General features: G+C 34.3%; 1 protein-coding gene and 1 non-coding gene across 51 annotated transcripts in view; both read left to right on the top strand.

Moving 5' to 3' along the window:
• Ank2 (ankyrin 2) overlaps positions 1-17,548 on the top strand; it is a 636,862-nt gene that overhangs the window by 465,235 nt on the left and 154,079 nt on the right. For all 50 annotated transcript variants that reach the window (XM_078021790.1, XM_078021757.1, XM_078021763.1 and 47 more), the window contains 2 exons: positions 6,483-6,581; positions 8,922-9,020. In XM_078021790.1, coding sequence (XP_077877916.1) covers positions 6,483-6,581; positions 8,922-9,020 — 198 coding nt within the window. The remainder of the gene's footprint in view (positions 1-6,482; positions 6,582-8,921; positions 9,021-17,548) is intronic.
• LOC120892655 (small nucleolar RNA SNORD103/SNORD85) lies at positions 6,068-6,140 on the top strand. The gene has a single exon (XR_005737438.1). It is a non-coding gene; the product is annotated as a small nucleolar RNA SNORD103/SNORD85 (small nucleolar RNA).

The raw sequence follows: 17,548 nt of genomic DNA, 5'->3' as shown, positions 1-17,548 counted from the left end.
TGTGCAGAAGGCACTACTGGGAATTGCTAGAGGGTGCCCTGTTTCTCCAATCAGATAAAAAGGCTGCCCAGTTCTGCATGTCTGTCTTTTTTCTACTCCTTTACCAGACAAAGTAAAAATATTTAGCAACAACAACCTCTTTTGAACTTCGGGCCAGTATTATCAAGTGATTACTCTCTGCTAAAAAGCATCAATGTGGCTTCTGTGGGAAGTTTGGATTTTTAGAAATTGTTACCCATAGGACTTCCCAGAATGGGCTAACCAAAAACATTATATATCTTATTCTCAAGAAATCAGCTTAGTTCTATCCTTAAATAGTATTGTCACTCTCCATTTTCATGTAATTTATTTTAGCTTATGATCATAAAATAAAACATTTTAAGTCCAGTTGATACAAGTTGCTTTTCTGATAACTATCTATCATATTTGCATGTGTGTGTGTGCGTATGTGTGTGTTACTGGGGACTAAACCCAGTATTTCATACATGTGAGGTTGATGCTCTAGCACAGACCAACATCCCAGGCCCTTCTATATTATTCTTTATTTTGAGACAGGGTCTTGTAGCTGGGATTATAGGTGTGCACCACTATACCTGACAGCATATTCCATTTCTAGTTAAAATTATTTGTAGTCAAAAATTCCCAAACCAAGACATTAGCATAAAGCAAGCTGCTAATGGACATGTATTTAGAAATATGACTGCCATCCCAAATGTTTGCATGTTAAAAGAAGGCAACAGAAGAATTTATATATAGTATTTGTAACTAGAATTTCCCCCATCTGTGTCTTTAAAGCCACTCTAGTTTCAGTAGTTGTACGGATTAGTATTACAAAATCTTGAACACACATGCGTATCCTGAATTTGATTTGCATAACAGTTTTGTTTTTAAATTATTTCCTCACGAAGAAAATTTTAGTCATATACTTTTGATTTTTCAATAAAATGCGACTATATTGTAGTGATTTATAATGGGCACTTTGTGCCTCCCCTCAAAAAGATAACTTTTCCTTAATTTTTTTTTAATTTAGAGGGTCAGACTTAATTACAAGAAAGTTAGCCATTTGTTGAGAGAAAACTCTTTCATATGTTGGAGATTTAAATGGCTTCCTTTTGTGAAATGAGGTAGGCTACATTTGGAATACATAGAGTAAACTCCATGGAGTCAACTAAGATAAGTAATATGTCACTGGATAGCCTCTCCTGAAATGATTAATTAAAAATATATTTTGGCTTCATAAGTTTCTAGATTGAAAATCATGTCTTTGTACCTTGGTTAATTTTTAACACAAATTTTCCCCATATTTATGGAAACAAAAATAAGAAGTTTGGGGATGTGGTTGTGGCTCAGTGATAGAACACTTGCCTAGCATGTGTGAGGCACTGGGTTGGATTCTCAGCATAAAATAAAGGTCCATCAGCAACTAAAAAAAAAAAATACATTGAAAAACCTTTTTAAAAATAAGAAGTTTGGTACTCTCATAAGCTGGTCTTCAGCAAGTGGAAGTTTTCAGATGAGCTGCTGCTATAGAGTGCAAGGGGAAATAGATATTTCCACATCCCCAGATGTGATGGAGCAGAGTGTTATAAATGCTCTCGACCTCGATTTGTCATTTGTGGGATTAAAGAGACATTTTACACCTTTTTTAAAAAACATTTTATTCCTCAACTCTTTCTATTTTGAGTCTCTAAAGTGGCATTCAGGGTACTACTGTGGAGGAGATGATTTTTCAAGCCACTTTAGAAAGCAATAAAGGATTGGTGAATAATTAATAATGCTTGACTGTATATTAGAAATATAAGCAAAATTTCCTATCCGTAGATTCCAGACTGTATATTAGAAATATAAACAAGATTATTTCCTATCTGTAGATTCCATCTGTTATCTGTATTTTAGAATTTTAGAGCTAAATAAAGAACAGATTGAGGCTACTCTACTTTAGAGAAATTGGCTTTTGAGGAGCCGTCTTTCCAGCTTACATTAAAAACAAAATGTCAAAGCACCTTCATCTTTGCCATTCAAACAGTGATATTGTCTGTAAATGTTTAACCACTGACAGTCTGGGTGCAAAAGTCCTGATTTTTTATTTTTGTAGTAAAATTAATTTTCCTATGCCAGGGATATGATAAGGGGGGAAATACTAAAATTAAGAAACTGGAAGGGAAATTACTGGCAAATATTGTGAAGATGCTTCCTTCTTTTCCTCCTTCAGCTGATAATAGCTCAGAGGCCAGAGGCTTAACCACAGAGTTGAATCTGTTTGGAGTAATTGTTTGAAGTGCTCTGATTGTTCTAGATGGGAAACCCTTCTCCATCTTCCCTCAGCTGGTTGGTGATTTCAATGTACAGGTTAAACTTTCTTTTTCTAACATCTAGTAAACATTGACATCAGATAAGACCACTTTTCAAAAAGCTAGTTAGCTGGGCATCATGGCACACATCAGCAGTTCTGGAGGCTGAGGCAGGAGGATAGCAGTTCAAAGCCAGCTTCAGCAAAGGGCACTAAGCAACTCAGTGAGACCCTACAAAATAGTGCTGGAAATGTGGCTCAGTGGTGGTATGACCCTGAGTTCAATCCCCTGGTCCACTCTGCCTTCCCCCCAAAGCTAAAGTGATCACTTTGGTTATCTAATGAGGCATAAATGATCATCAAAATGGTCCATTTTTTAAACTAAAAGAGAGTAGAGGAGATAAAATAATTTAATATCTCATTCCTCTTGTCTTAGAAAGGACATTCATAAAATGTGGATCACCAGCTTTGAAAAGATCTAGGTTTAATCCCAAGTACCACAAGGAGGAAGGAATGGAGGGAAGGAGAGAGGAAAAGAAGAAGGAAGGAAGGAAGGAAAGAAAGAAAGGAGGGAGGGAGGGAGGTTGGTCAAACAGTGTGGCACATACCTGTAATCCCTGTGACTCAGGAGGCTGAGGCCAACCTGGGCAATTTAGCAAGACCCTGTCTCAAAATAATTTGAAAAAAAAAAAGGGGGGGTGGGGTGGGATATGTCTCTTGGGGATATAGCTCAGTGGTAGAGAATCCCCGGGTTAAATTCCTGGATCAATACAGAAAGTCATCCATGTAGATTTTGTCACTTAACCAAGTTTATCATTTGCCTCTAAAGTTAGAAGACTCCTGAATTCTATGATATGAGATTTTAGAGAGAAGATATGTTCTGGCAGAATAAATCTGGTGTTTCTATCATGCCTCAGACACCTGGAAAATAATATCTCCAAATCAAAAATGTCTAATCCCATTTGGACAAAAGCCCTGATATAAACAAGTTTATAAATTATAGAGACCATTATCTTTTTATATAAAATGCATTAAATAGTTTTAATTTTTTTTTATAAAAGTAGTCTTTACCAAACATTTCCTCTTTAGATTAATTCATTTATCTGGCAGTATTTATGGAGTAGATGCTCTGTCTAGGGCCTGGAGCTGAGTAGGAAGTGAATCATTACCATGGATAATCTAAACAGTCCTTTGAAATTCTTGGGTTCTAAAACCTGATGGAGGCAGAGAAAGGAAAGAAGCCTAGTACTAACTACAGACATCTTCAAATGTGACATTCCTTACCGTTTAGCTTCCTGGGCCATCTGGACAACTTCCATTTGCTGGAACATTTGATTCTTACTGAAGTAACTGATCCATACTCCAAAACGTTTACACAATTCTCCATATACAGAGCCAAAGACTTCTTTAAAAAGTGTGGGAAAGCCAGTGATGGCTATGCAGAAGAATATGTAGCAATCAGAAGGTATCAGAAAAGATTAAGCTCTTAAGTACCATCAGATTTAACTATCACCTTTAAATTCCTACCTTAAGGTCATTCTGCTTGTCCCCAGAATAGGTGTATATCAGTTATAATTGCCTATTACCAAAGAGATTGGATGTTGAATAATTAGATCAGAAAACAACTTTATAATGCAATGCTTTCCTTGATCTGGTAGTAGGAGCAAAAACCAATTTTCATTTGTGAATCACCTGTCTGCATTTAACTTCGTTAACATTTTCATACTGCTTGAATGCAAGGGGCAAAATAAATTCCATCTTTTTCAAGTTTTTATTATCTTTTTGATTCATTTGTTAATTTTTCTAGGAATGTAATAAAAATATTAGAAGTTCTTCACTTTCTACCATTTGGTGTCAGTAAATGGGCCCAAACCATACAGGCATGTTTTGTAGAACAACTTTATTGGCTACTCAAAGTTAAATGTGGATGAGGAAGCAGGGCTGTTTTGCAAAGAAAAAAAAACCAAAGCAAACATTACCTATTTTCTTTATTGAAACATAAAAGGCTGACTACTTTCTATATCAAAATCATTAAGTAAGGGCTGGGCTTGGGGCTCAGTGGTAGAGCGCTTCCCTCACATGTGTGGGGCCCTAGGTTCCATCCTCAGCACCACATACAAATAAATGAATAAAGGTCCATCAGCAACTAAAAAAAATTTTAAAAAATCATTAAGTATAATTACTATACAGCAAATATATTAATATGTTTCTTCTTCTTTTTAGTATTGGGGATTGAACCCAAGGGTGCTTAACCACTGAGCCAGACCCCTACCTTTTTTATTTTTTTTACAGTTTTTTATTTAGAGACAGGGTCTCACTGAGTTGCTTAGACCTTGCTAAGTTGTTAAGGCTGGCTATGAACTCGAGATTCTGCTGCCTCAGTCTCCTGAGCTCCTGGGATTACAGGTGTGGGCCACCACACCCAGCTATGTTTCTTCTTCTATGTATGATCAGATCTACTTTCAAACTTCATATGTAGTTGCAAATATTTTCTGTATTTTTAAAATATTGTCTTTCACTCTGCTGACTATTTCCTTTGCTGAGCAGAAGAAGCTTTGTAGTTTGATGTAATCTCATTTGTCCATTTTTGCTTTTGTTGTGTGTTATTGAAGTACGTTCCAAAAAAATAAAAAAAAGTACTGCTCTGGCCAATGAATGTCATGAAACATTTTCTTTGTATTTTCTTCTAGTAGCTTTATAGTTTGTGGTTTTATATTTAAGTTTTAAATCTATTTTGTGTTGATTTTTGGAATTAGTGAGAGACAGAGGTCTAGCTTCATTGTTCTGCACATTGATATCAAGTTTTTCTGGCCCCAGTTCTTGAAAAAGGCACCCTTTTCCAAATGTGTGTTCTTGACACCTTTGTTGAAAAACAGTTGGCCAAAGCGTGTTGATTTCTTTTGGGGCTCTCTGTTCTATAAGTGTATGTGTTTGTTTTTATGCCAGGGGCATGCTGTTTTGGGTACTATAACTTTGTAATATATTCTGAAGTCAAATAGTATGATGCCTTTCGGTTTTTATTTGTTTGTTTGTTTAACATTGTTTGGTTTTGGGAGGTCTTTTGTGGTATCATGAATTTTAGGAGTGATTTTTGTATTTCTTTGGAGAATATCATTGATACTTTGGTAAAGATTGCATTGACTGTAGATTATGCTAAGTAATAATATGCTAAATGAGTTTTTTCAATGCTGTGGTAAATAACTTTTTACAGATTTATATAGATAGGAACCAGATGTTATAGTTTTAACAGATAATATAAGATAAAATTTAAATTTTTGCTTAAAGAAAGACTGTTTAATGCCATAGAGCAAAATGTATTTTAAGTAAAGTGTTATCATTGAAGAGTTGTATTGCTTTAAAAATTGTCCTATAGAAGCTAGGGAGAAAAGAAGAGGCGGTGGGAGGAGAAAGGATTTTATGAAAATAGAAGGGAGACCAGCAGGGTAGAGAGTAGAGATTTGGGGGGAGGGAATGGGGAGGTACAGAGATATGCAGAAGACCAAATTATGCTATGTGCAGGTACAGATATATCACAATGAAGCCTGCTATTATGTGTAATTATAATTCACCAATAAAATAAATTGTCCTGTGGTTTTATAAAAAGAACTTTTAAAAAAGTTTATAAAAAGAACATTTTTCTCCTACTTGTTAAAAAGTAAGATTAATTTAAAACTCTATTGGTTCTAGGAACTTGGCAAAATTTTATTTTTTGCCGAACAAAATAAGTGATATAGAATTATTCTTTTTATTTTCTCATTAGACAAAAGTAGAGATTCCTCTGGCAAGGATGATATACACTTGCCCTCACTTAGATTATAGCTGGTTGATGAGAGCATTATTCTGAGCCAGTTTTAAGTAAAAATAAAATAAAAAAGAAAAATCTCTACTTTTTAAATTTAATTTAATTTCCTTAACTAAAGGAAAAAAAAGATGTTTTGTTGAAATGAAGTTGCCAAATTCATGTTTCTGATGAATATTTACCTTTTTGTTTATTGGAATCAGAAACACTAGAAGGCAGTCTCTGAACTGAATAGATTAAAGAGACTACAAAGAGGAGAGAGACAGACAGACGGGCAGGCAGACAGACGCACCAGAGTCTGTGTATTCTCTGGGTTCTGTGTTTGAATTCCATGGGCACACTGTGTCCCTCATCATGACTCCTCTTCTGAGGTTTTGCTTGTTCTTCTCTCAGAATGGACTCAACGCTCTCCATCTGGCTGCCAAGGAGGGCCACGTGGGGCTGGTCCAGGAGCTGCTGGGACGAGGGTCCTCGGTGGATTCTGCCACTAAGGTAATGTTCATGCTGATAGAACTTGTGTTTCTTAGAAAAGAGGACTTACTTTGGAGCTTCTTTTCCCAGTGTGCATTTCAGAGGTTCCCTGGAGCATTGAAATTCATAACTACACAACGACAGTGGAAGACCTCTCATTTAAACTTTTTAGTTTGAATCTTTTGTTTAAGGATTTATCAGACATGAGACTGAAGAAATTTCTAAATCTAACATTGAATAAATTGTCTTTCCTGTTTTGATTCACAAAGAGGACTAAATCAATATATTTATCTGTGAATAATACCATTTTTCCCTAAGATTAATTCATTTTTTAAAAGTAAATTGATGTGGCAAACTTGTCAGTGGAAATGAACAAGTAATGTTCATGCTTTAATTAAATTGACATATCTTGTAATATATTCATTCAACATGGTATAGGAATATACAGAATCCTTTAATGGAAAAGAGCTTTTGGATTTTGGATTGAATTACTAGGGTAAGATTAGATTTTTTTTTCACTATAAATGTGTGTTTATAAAGAACTTGGAACTCACTTTTTTTTTTTTTTTTTTGAGGGGGGTACTGAGGATTGAATCCAGGGCACTTAACCAATGAGCCATATTCCCAGCCCTTTTTCATATTTAGAAACAGGGTCTTGCTGAATTGCTTAAGCCCTCACTAAATTGCTGAGGAGGCTGGCTTTGAACTTCTGATTCTCCTGCCTCAGCCTCCTTAGCTGCTTGGATTACAGTTGTGCCCCACCATGCCGAGCTGGAACTCACTTTTAAAGAAATACACAAGATGCTTGGCATTACTAGAAGCTATGATCCCTTGTGGATGCTGTTTTTGTTAAAATACATTTGAACCTGTTGACATGTGTATTATAAATAATAGATGTTAAAAAATATCATCAATGGTGACAGATATTTGTCTGTTAAAGGTAAACTTTTTATTTGGAGAACTAAAATCAGTAACCAGCTATAGCTAACCCTGTTGAGAGAACTAGAATGTGACAATACTCTGTGGTAGAGGGGGAGAGACAAGTTACACACTCAGGTGTAGGCCCGGGCTTACTGGACAAAGAGTTCAGGAATAAATTAGAAATATGGTCAGTTAACCTACATTTCCAATGCTTCATGCATAACTACCAAAATGTACATTAGTCCGACTTATAGTATAGTAAAGAACAATTCCTGTGAAAATTTAAAAACAATATCAAGCAATTCAAAAGAAGTTAAAACATAAGTTCACTTTATGTAGTAAATTACCTACTTTGAACATATAAATCTTTCTCTTAAGCACATCAAATAAGCGTGAAACAATTACTTAAATAATATATATTTGAGGGTAAATAAAATTATTTGCCTCCAAAATTGCCCATATTAATATAGTGTATTCATTAAACCAACAACTTTTTGGTTGTTGAAGTGTTATTATTTTCATTTTTCCTTTCTTTTAGACTCTATTGAGATTTTAAAGGGTTAGTGGCCTCACAAGGAGCTTGGTAGCAGAAATTGAACTATTGTCTGAACTTTGTCTTAGAATCTATAGATATCTGGGGTTTTTTTGCCAGTTTTTGTTACTTATTTTAATTACATCACAAGTATTTTTTAATCTCTTTACCTATATTTTCACAGAAGGTTTAAATTATTTTTCAATGACAATTGGTTTTGTGGGTGATAAATTTTTATGTATCAAATAGTAGAATTCAGGGCTTGGGCTGTGGCTCAGCAGTAGTGCACTTGCCTGGCACATGTAAGGCACTGGGTTCGATTCTCAGCACCACATATAAATAAATAAAGGTCTATCAACAACTAAAAAGGTATTAAAAATAGTACAATTCATTGGCAATGTTATGATTCATGTAAAATTTATTTTTTATTCTCAAAATATTTTATTCTCAAAATATTGAGTAATGTCCACATGCTTTTGTATCTAGAAACACAACTACCACTGAGAATCCCTAGGTTTCATTGCAAGGTGAAATAAACTCAATGTTTTAGTAAACTTTTTTTAAAGTTAATACTTCCTTGTAGTTGCATTCTTTAGTTGTTGATTAACTCCCATGAGTGTCATGATAATATATATTGTCACACACATTCATGCACCCACATCCTAATTTTTTTTTATTCACTGAGAACAGTCTTCCTATGTCTTCACACTAGAGAAATATTATGAAAAACAGAAAAGAGAGATATTAGAGGAAATCGTCAATTTTCAATTGTAGAAAAATACAAGTAGGTGGGAAGACTACTATTGTTATAAAATGATAAATTGTACTCATTTGAAAATGCCTGTACATTTTGATTTTTACAAAATTGGAGAACTTCTAACATTTTCTACTTTATTTCTCCCAAACAGAAAGGAAATACTGCTCTTCACATTGCATCTTTGGCTGGACAAGCAGAAGTTGTCAAAGTTCTTGTTAAGGAAGGAGCCAATATTAATGCACAGTCTCAGGTATTACAGATTTTTCTCTAATGGAGATAAATTTAAATTGGAATGGTTTATTAGCTGTGTTTATTAGCTGCTGTGCAGGGATTTATTATAAATCCTGTCATTTATTTAAGCAAATTATTTTATTAACTCATGCAATTAAGTTTTTTACTTCTTGACATATTGTAATCTCCCTTTTGATGTAACTGAACACTTGACAAATGTAAGTCTATCATTATTTTTAAGTATTTTATAAAAGAATAGTGATTTTTTAAAGAATGACAGTGATATCCATGAATATGAATTACTTATGCCAGTTCTGTATGGCTCTATGAAAGTATTCTTTCTCCTTAAATTTAAAAAATTCTCAAAAGATTGACATTCTACTGGGGAAGTCTGCTGTTAAGTGGGAAGCACACTATTTTGGTTATCTCAAACTTCAAATGTGAGTTTTACTAAAACATGAAGAGAAATAGGCAAAATTCACTCCCATAGCCTTCTGATGCAAGATCTTAATGAACTTAAAAAAACATTTAAACAATACTTATTTAATCAAAATTATACTATTAAGTTGACTCCTATTTTTTTTCCTGGTAAAGAGAGAAAAATGTTTTACCCAAAGTTTTACTCTTGGTATCTATAATGCATATATACAGGATTTGATTTGCATATATTACTAGTGAAATGCATTCCTTCAGCATACACAAGGCTTTGAGGCTAGTGAACTGCACCACCCTGCTTTACTGTCAAAAAAAAAAAAAAAAAAAAAAAAAAGCACAAAAACATTTCTCTTATTTTTTTTTTAGGTTTCTCAGTAGATTTTCTGAGTACACAGGCCACATCATGGGCAATATTGACAGAATAAGCCAGTTTCTTTTTATCCATTCTTTGAGGTAACATCGCCATCTTGCCTTTGTGTAGAAACATTTATTTCCTCTTTTTTAATTTATTCATCACACACACATGGTCCTGGTTGTATAGACTACACAAGTTCTAGAGATCCAGGAAATACTAAAGGCAAAGGTTAGAACCAGCCATGTTTTCTTTTAGTTTGGTTACAGAAAAAAAAAAAATCCATTAAAATTGTGACAGGTAGGACACTGTTCATTAGTGTTTAAAGTGGTGACAATTCTTTTTTCTTACAACTTTTAAATACACATCAATATTTTCATATGAATTAAAAATATGCCTTAGCCTGAAGTCTTTATTTTATAAAATTTCAAAACTTGGTACCATCTATAATGAATACTATGTCCAATAACGTATAATAGCATCTTAAGTTTGGAGACAAAAACTGTACAAAATTCACTGCTCCAAAGTAGAAATAAAGACTATCTTATAGCAAGGGAGCATCTTTTTGTGTTAGAGCAGAGGTTTTCCAACAATATCCTTGCATCACAATCACCTGCTGGGCTTGTTGAAACACATTTCTAGGTCCTACCTCAGAGTTTGTGACTCCATTCTGTGATAGTACCTGAGAATCTTAATTTTTCACAAGTTCTCAGATATTCTGATGCTACTGGTCCAGGGAACTATTGCTTTAAAGAATGTGAGAGAAAACTGGGTGTAAGATGTTGCAGTAAGTGTCATTAAGTGTAGATTTAACTGCACGTCTAAATCAATAGAATACTTACAAATCACAGAAATGAAGGCTAGTTAAGTTCAATTGCTCAGAGGACGCTTCCCTTACTTTAATAGGAAAGTCACATATACATCAGCGCTGTTAGTATTTATAAAAATAACAAGGTTACATTTCTCAAAATAGATAAGTTGAACATACTAATGTCATAAAAGTTGATAGATTGCCAATGCTGCAAAATAAGTGCTTGTTAAAGCTATAATATCCATTATTCCACAGTGGTTATTGGAAATGCACATGCTTAGGCGAATTTTCAAGGAGAATAAGCTGAAGCTATCTTATTATAGTCACAATCATGCCAGAGTGTAACATCTTAAAAACAGATGTATAGCATCATTAAGAGATCACAGTAATCCTTATTTGTACATATACTATTAGTTCAATTTAGAATTTATGTTTTAGGGAATCCTGGTAAATAGTTTCAAGTGGATTTTTACATAGGCAGAAGGTTTTTGAGTAAGAAAAATCAATCAAATTTTAGGATGGTTTTCTAAATGCCTAGATCATTTGATAAGACCTATGACATCATTTGCTATTATTCAATTTAGGTAACCATCATTATCAATTGGCAACATGTATAATTACATAGAATTATCAGTAATTCAATGATTGAAATTAAAATACATGAATTTATATTAGCAGATTGATTATTTTGTTACTGTGTACAAGCAAGTCCCCAAAAGCATGATTTTAAGGCCATTGAGAGCTGATATGACTTCTTCCTCATATTTGATTCCTCACAGTTCTATCTTATTTAAAATACAAATTTATTTTTTTCTATATATTTCCAGGTATTTTATTAGTACAAAGGATAAAATGTAAACTTTTTTTCATAAAATTTTGGGATTGCAAATATCTTCATCTATATAAGAAAATATTTTTTAAATGATTTTTTTCTTTGTATTTCTTTTAACTACAATACAAATTTCTTTATGTGATATCTTGAGGTTTTGGGTAGATAGGCAGGCTTATGACCATGGCAGATGGACAGGCACTTCCTTTTGGGAACCACAAAAAAGACATAGGAGTCTGAAATGCCCAATATAAATTCTGAATTTTGTATTGAAATTATGCCTTCCTCAACATCTTTCTAAGAATATATTATATAATTCAAAGCACTGAAATGCAGAATAGTCTGAAATTACACTTTTCCTAACAAGCATCTGAAGTAGGCTACTAAAATTATTTTTGAAATAAGAATGTAAAAGACTGAAAATTTCCAAGAAATAAACAATTTGGGGTCCATAGGTTATAAGAGAAGCAAATGGTAATAGTTTTATTTTTAGCATTCTCTGCATAAATTATGAGATACATATAAGACTTAGTTCCACATGTGTTAAAAAAAGAATTATTCAGTGATGCTTGCTAACGAATGGTAAGGAAGACTTTCATTAAGACCATTGCAATAAATGGAGAGGTCATTGTTTGTGGTCCATCAGTGGAGGAAAGAGATTGGGCTTGACTCTGAATATAACATGGGCAAGTGAAAAATTTATGGCCAAAGAGCAGTGTGGAACCATTGGAAGGAAAATTACTTAGAGGAAGCATCAGAAATAAGGAAGATTTTTATGAAACTGACTATCAGAATTTTTGCAAAAAACATACCAGGTGATCAGATACAACTTGGGGAATGGCATAGGATTAAGAACCTGATCAGATACTGAGGATGATCACATATGATGAGACTGATTTAGCAGGGTTCTTTATGCTAAAACTGGATTTTACAAGGAAGTGCACAGATGGGTCTCCAAGAAGTTTCAGAAACTTGACTGAAGTTTGGCCAACCAAAGAATCTTTGTCATTTGTCACATGACATGGTGCCAATTTTGGTAGGTAGTATCATTAATTCATGAGAGTCCTGAAATACCATCAGAATCAATTTATCTACTTTAAATGAATTATGTAACTGTTATTGTAACAAAGAACAAATGTTTACTTACATTTCTGTATTCAGCAGTGTCAGCAGTGTGGGCTTTAAAGATTACTCTTGACTATGTAGCTCTCTGGCTTGGTTCTTTGGTCTCCTGGATTCAGTGATATGGAGGTCTCATCTACCTCAGTGAAAGCTGTCTTGGTGAAATAATGGGACTCAACATCAGATCAGAGTGAATTGAGGAATGTTGTTTGTTCTGAGGATAACTGTTGCTTTCTAAAAACAGGCACACTCAGGAAATCTTTACTAGACATATAACATGTTCCACACAAGTATGAATGCTTTCCATCTGTCTGCATGGGCATTTGTTGGGTTACTTTTGTAAACTGTAAATCTATTAGACTCAAAGACATGATTTAAAAAATTGTTCTAATTCTATCTTGTAAGCAATTATGCTTTTGAAAAAAAATTTAAATATTCTGAGCCATGAATTAATTCCTTAAAATACTTGCAGTTTTTGTTTGCTTTTTGCCCATTGATACTGGCTTATCTTTGGCTTATTGTGTATCTACAGTTTCTCCAAGATGGTAAACTTCTTGGGAGAAGACTTTTTTGGTCACACTTTTTTTAAAAAAATAATTTTAGGAATTCACAGATATATGATTAAAAGCTGAACATATGCACACACACTCTTCATGTATTAAGAATTAGCTTTGTTGCAATTTCTATCATTCCTAACAGTAGATGTTAATATAATAATAATACAAGTAATAATATTGATGACCATGCACCATCTGTGGCCCATTGTGTATGTCTTTTGATCTTCATTTACTCTGTCATTGTTGATGGCAAGCTGGGACTCAGATGGTCCCTTTGCTTGCCCATAATCTTCATTCCATGTGACATTCCTTCTCATAGTTCCTATGACAGTTCTACCTTTCCTTAGATCCAAAGAATATGTGTGTGTATGTACATATTTTGGTACCAAGGATTGAGCCAAGGGTCCCTTAACCATTGAGCCACATCCCCAGCCCCTTTTTGTATTTTATTTAAAGACAGGGCCTTGCTAAGTTGCAGAGGCTGGCTTTGAGCTTGCTGAGCCACTGGGTTTATAGATATGTGCCACCACTAATTTTTAAAATTACTTTTTTTTCTAGCTTAAGTCATATTCAAGTTCATATAAGCTGATTTTCCTGAAGTAGAATTTATGCAAAGAGTTAAGATGGAAAATTTTCACTAGTACTTTTTATGAACTATAAATGCTATAGCTCTGCAAAATGTTCAAAACATGAAAGAAAACATTAAAAAATTTTTCTAATTCTATCTTGTAAACAATTATGCTTTAAAAAATTTTTTAAATATTCTGAGCCATGAATTCCTTAATTGGGTTCAAGAAAACCATGAATTCCTTTTGATATTGGTTTCAAGAAAATTTGGCCTTAGGATCCCCCTTTTTAATATTTTTTTTTCTGAAAAAATTATGAATTTTAGTTATGAGAATATTTTTCCTTTGGGTGTCTAATATATTGACTAAATGTAACATCATTAAAATCAGAATGACCCCTGTACTAATGCAAAATTACCTTCAAAGTCTCTATTTGTCCTTTTGATTTTACAAAACAGATCTTTTTATGTTGCATACATTTTTTTGACATTTAAAAAATAGCAAATTAGGGCTGGGGATGCCATTCAGTGGTAGAGCATTTGCCTAGCATGCTTGAGGTGTTAAGTTTGATCCCCAGCACCACAAAAAAAGAAAAATAAAATAAATAAAGTAAATAGTATCCTAGGATATTGTTTTTCAGATAGCAGAAGCTAAGCTAAATTTTGGAGGATGAATACAATAAAGTTTCTTGCCCTTTAGGAGGACAGGAAGAAGGAAAGTGCTAAAAGCTCTCATGAGACTCCTCAAGAAGTAAGTGTCCACAGAGCTCAGTCTGCCTTGGAACAGATTTCAGGTGTCATAAAGCTACAGCCCAGTGATAGAATCTTGCATTCAGGGTCTTCTTTTTTTAATTTTTAAAAATTTTTTTGGTGGTACTGGGCATTGAATCCAGGCCTGCACACATTCAACACACTAAGCAAGTGCTGTACACTAAGCTACATGTACCTCAGCTTTTTTTTTTTTTATTTCATTTTGAGACAAGGTCTGAGTAAGTTATCCAGGCTGGCCTTGAATTAGTGATGGCTTTCTTTTCAGGTGCAGCTTCCAATAGTTTTCTCTTCATTGGCCTTAACCCATTGTCACACATAATTTGAATTGGACGGTGAAGGGGAAGAAAGCCCACACAGTTGGCCAGCATGCCCGTTACCCTGAATTGCTTCCATATGGCCACAGGCATCCTTGGATCTTGAAGCAAAAACTCATAATGAAACATTCTGTTCTTTTTCGGTCTCTCTCTTACACACACACACACACACACACACACACACACACACACACACACTCATATAAAATGGGATCCATGGTCTAGTTTCAACTCAGATTCCAAAAAAAAAGTTTCTATCTTCAGGTTTTTTTCCCCTCCAATATACATATGGTGCTTTCTTAGTAATACTCTTATTTTTTTTTCAGGTGGGAGCATCACTATCTGTAGTAGAAATTCCTGAAGTTCAGATGAAGATAGGGATTCACATTTGACACAGAATAAAAAGAAGTCAGGACACTTGTGTTATCTCTTTGACTCTGAATGTCATTACGAGTTTGTTAGAGGGTCTATTCCACCATGCTCCAAGTGAAAGGAAATGTGCTTTCTCCAATTTTCCATTTCCCAATGTGCTTGGCTAACTGAATTGAATATTTTTAGAAAGACATGGCTATCCCCTATTCCAGTAAACTCCAACTTGAAATTAGCAGTACGTTAAACACTCACATACATATCTGAAGATACATGATGTTCTGATTTTAGTTTTTCAACTTTTGAAACCAAATTAATACCAAAACATTTTGTCTGAATGCTCATTTACCTTAGAAGAGATGATTGGGAAAGGCTGAATCCTAGTTGTTATTTTTTTTTCTTGAAAATTAAATTATGTATGATATGTCAAGATCATTGTATTGTCATGAGCAACTAATAAAAAAAATTTTGTAAAGGCAAAAAAAAAAGAAAATTAAATTATGGCAAAGACATCATCAAATCTAAAATCTTTGGTTGGTGTCATTCATCATTTCACAAACTTATCTTAGTACAGTATTGTTGTCTTCTTAAGGAACCTAAATGTGTAGGTAGGTAAGACTTGTAGGGAGAAAGTTAAATGGCAAAGAAGGCTTTAAGTTTCATTAATAGAAATAAGAGGTCCAATTTTTCACTGAAGGCCCTTTCTTTTCTCTTCTTATGAGTTAAAATAAAGGATGAGGCATTCCAGCAGTAAAAGGAAAAGTAGAACTACAGCATACACCTCAAATCTCAGCTCTCATGGCACCAATGCCAGGTGGAAATCACCAGGAAACAAAAACCACAGAACAAAGAAGGAAAAAAAAAATGACACTAAATACAACTTGCCAATACAAAATGATAGAAATTAATCCTCCCTCACTCAGCAGGTTTTTTGTGTATCCAAAAGGTAAATCAGGATTTTGTTTTGCATTCTGCAAATATCATCAAGTGTCGCTTAGAAAATTTGGAAGGAGGCCAGTGAGGGGTGCAAAGCAAACTTTGGGGACCATCACAGTGATGGATTCCAGATGAGAGGGAATGTTAGCTGAGAATGGAAAAGTGGTGGTTTGGTGGTGGGGAAAGTGGAGTGTTTTGAGAAGTTAGTGGCCTGTTATTGAGCACTTGGTGGTGACCTGTGGGAGAAGCACAGGAGGGTGGTGTCCAGGATGACCACGGGCTTGCTCCCTTGTCTCAGAGTACAGATGGTGATACAATCGACTCAGACAGCTGAGGATAAAGACAGGTTGTGTTGGGTTTTTGATGAAGAGGAGGGTAGACATGGAGAATTATATTTTAAGGGCTTGTTAGACTTTCCAAGGGGAGGTTTTAATAGGAAGTTTGATCACAAGTTTGGAGCTTCCAGGGAAATTGGAATAAAGATATTTCTAAGTCATCTGGTGTAAATGGTTATTAAAGCAGTGAACTTGATTGAGACCACAAAGCAATGAAGCCAGCAAGAGGTAGAAGAGAGTCCACATTTAAAGGACAACATTCTCATGGGAGAAAAAGTTAGATGAGGAAGAAAATATGAGGCATATGTCAAGAAGTGAAAAAGTTATAGTAATAATTATCCAGAGGACTCTAGGCCCTTTAGTGTAAAGTTAGTCTGTCTTTCTTTCTTCCTTCCTTCCTTCCTTCCTTCCTTCCTTCCTTCCTTCCTTCCTTTCTTTCTTTCTTTCTTCTTTCTTTCTTTCTATAGGCTTGAAAGAATGAAAATGAGAGTTAATCAGGTCCAGGGAAATAAGCATTTTATTTACACCTGGACAGGTAACAGCTTAGCAGGGGTTAGGAGCAAGGGTTCAGAGTCCGATAAGCTGGAATTGAATCTTAATTCCATAACCCACATAACCCATAAGTAACTTGAATAAGTTACTTATTTTTGTGCCTATCTGTAAAATAGGTAAGGGGTAATCACAGTTCACTCAATTTAAATTTAAAATTTAGAGTTGTTTTGAGGATCAAAAGAAATAATAATATAATTATCACAATCCTTAGAATTGTTGTGAGAATTAAAAGAAATAATAGTGTAATTATCACAATCTTCAACACATAGTGAGCTCTCTATGTTAGTTCCTGTTGTGATTTCTATTTTTTTTTAATTGTTAGCTCCCTGGGAAAGCTATTATTCTATCTTTGTGGGAAGCACTAGATCAGTGGTTATTGTTTCCTTAGATCCTGAATTACTTCCCCTTCCTACTTATTAGATGTATTAATTCTTAAAAATAAAAAGAAAATGTGAGCTTGCAATTGCAAGGAAAGAGTGTCAGGAAGAAGCAGAGGAGAGCAGTGGAGATAAGAGTTGCTCGTGAAAGCCTGTGGGGACTGTGATAGAAACCTGGAATTTAACTCATGAAAAAGAAACAGCTGGAGAAAGTAAAAAAAC

The sequence above is a fragment of the Ictidomys tridecemlineatus genome, chromosome 9 (assembly GCF_052094955.1).
Source record: "Ictidomys tridecemlineatus isolate mIctTri1 chromosome 9, mIctTri1.hap1, whole genome shotgun sequence".
In the NCBI taxonomy this organism is placed as follows: domain Eukaryota; kingdom Metazoa; phylum Chordata; class Mammalia; order Rodentia; family Sciuridae; genus Ictidomys; species Ictidomys tridecemlineatus.
Note: the sequence above shows the minus strand (reverse complement) of the source record. Positions and strands in the feature narration are given on the sequence as shown.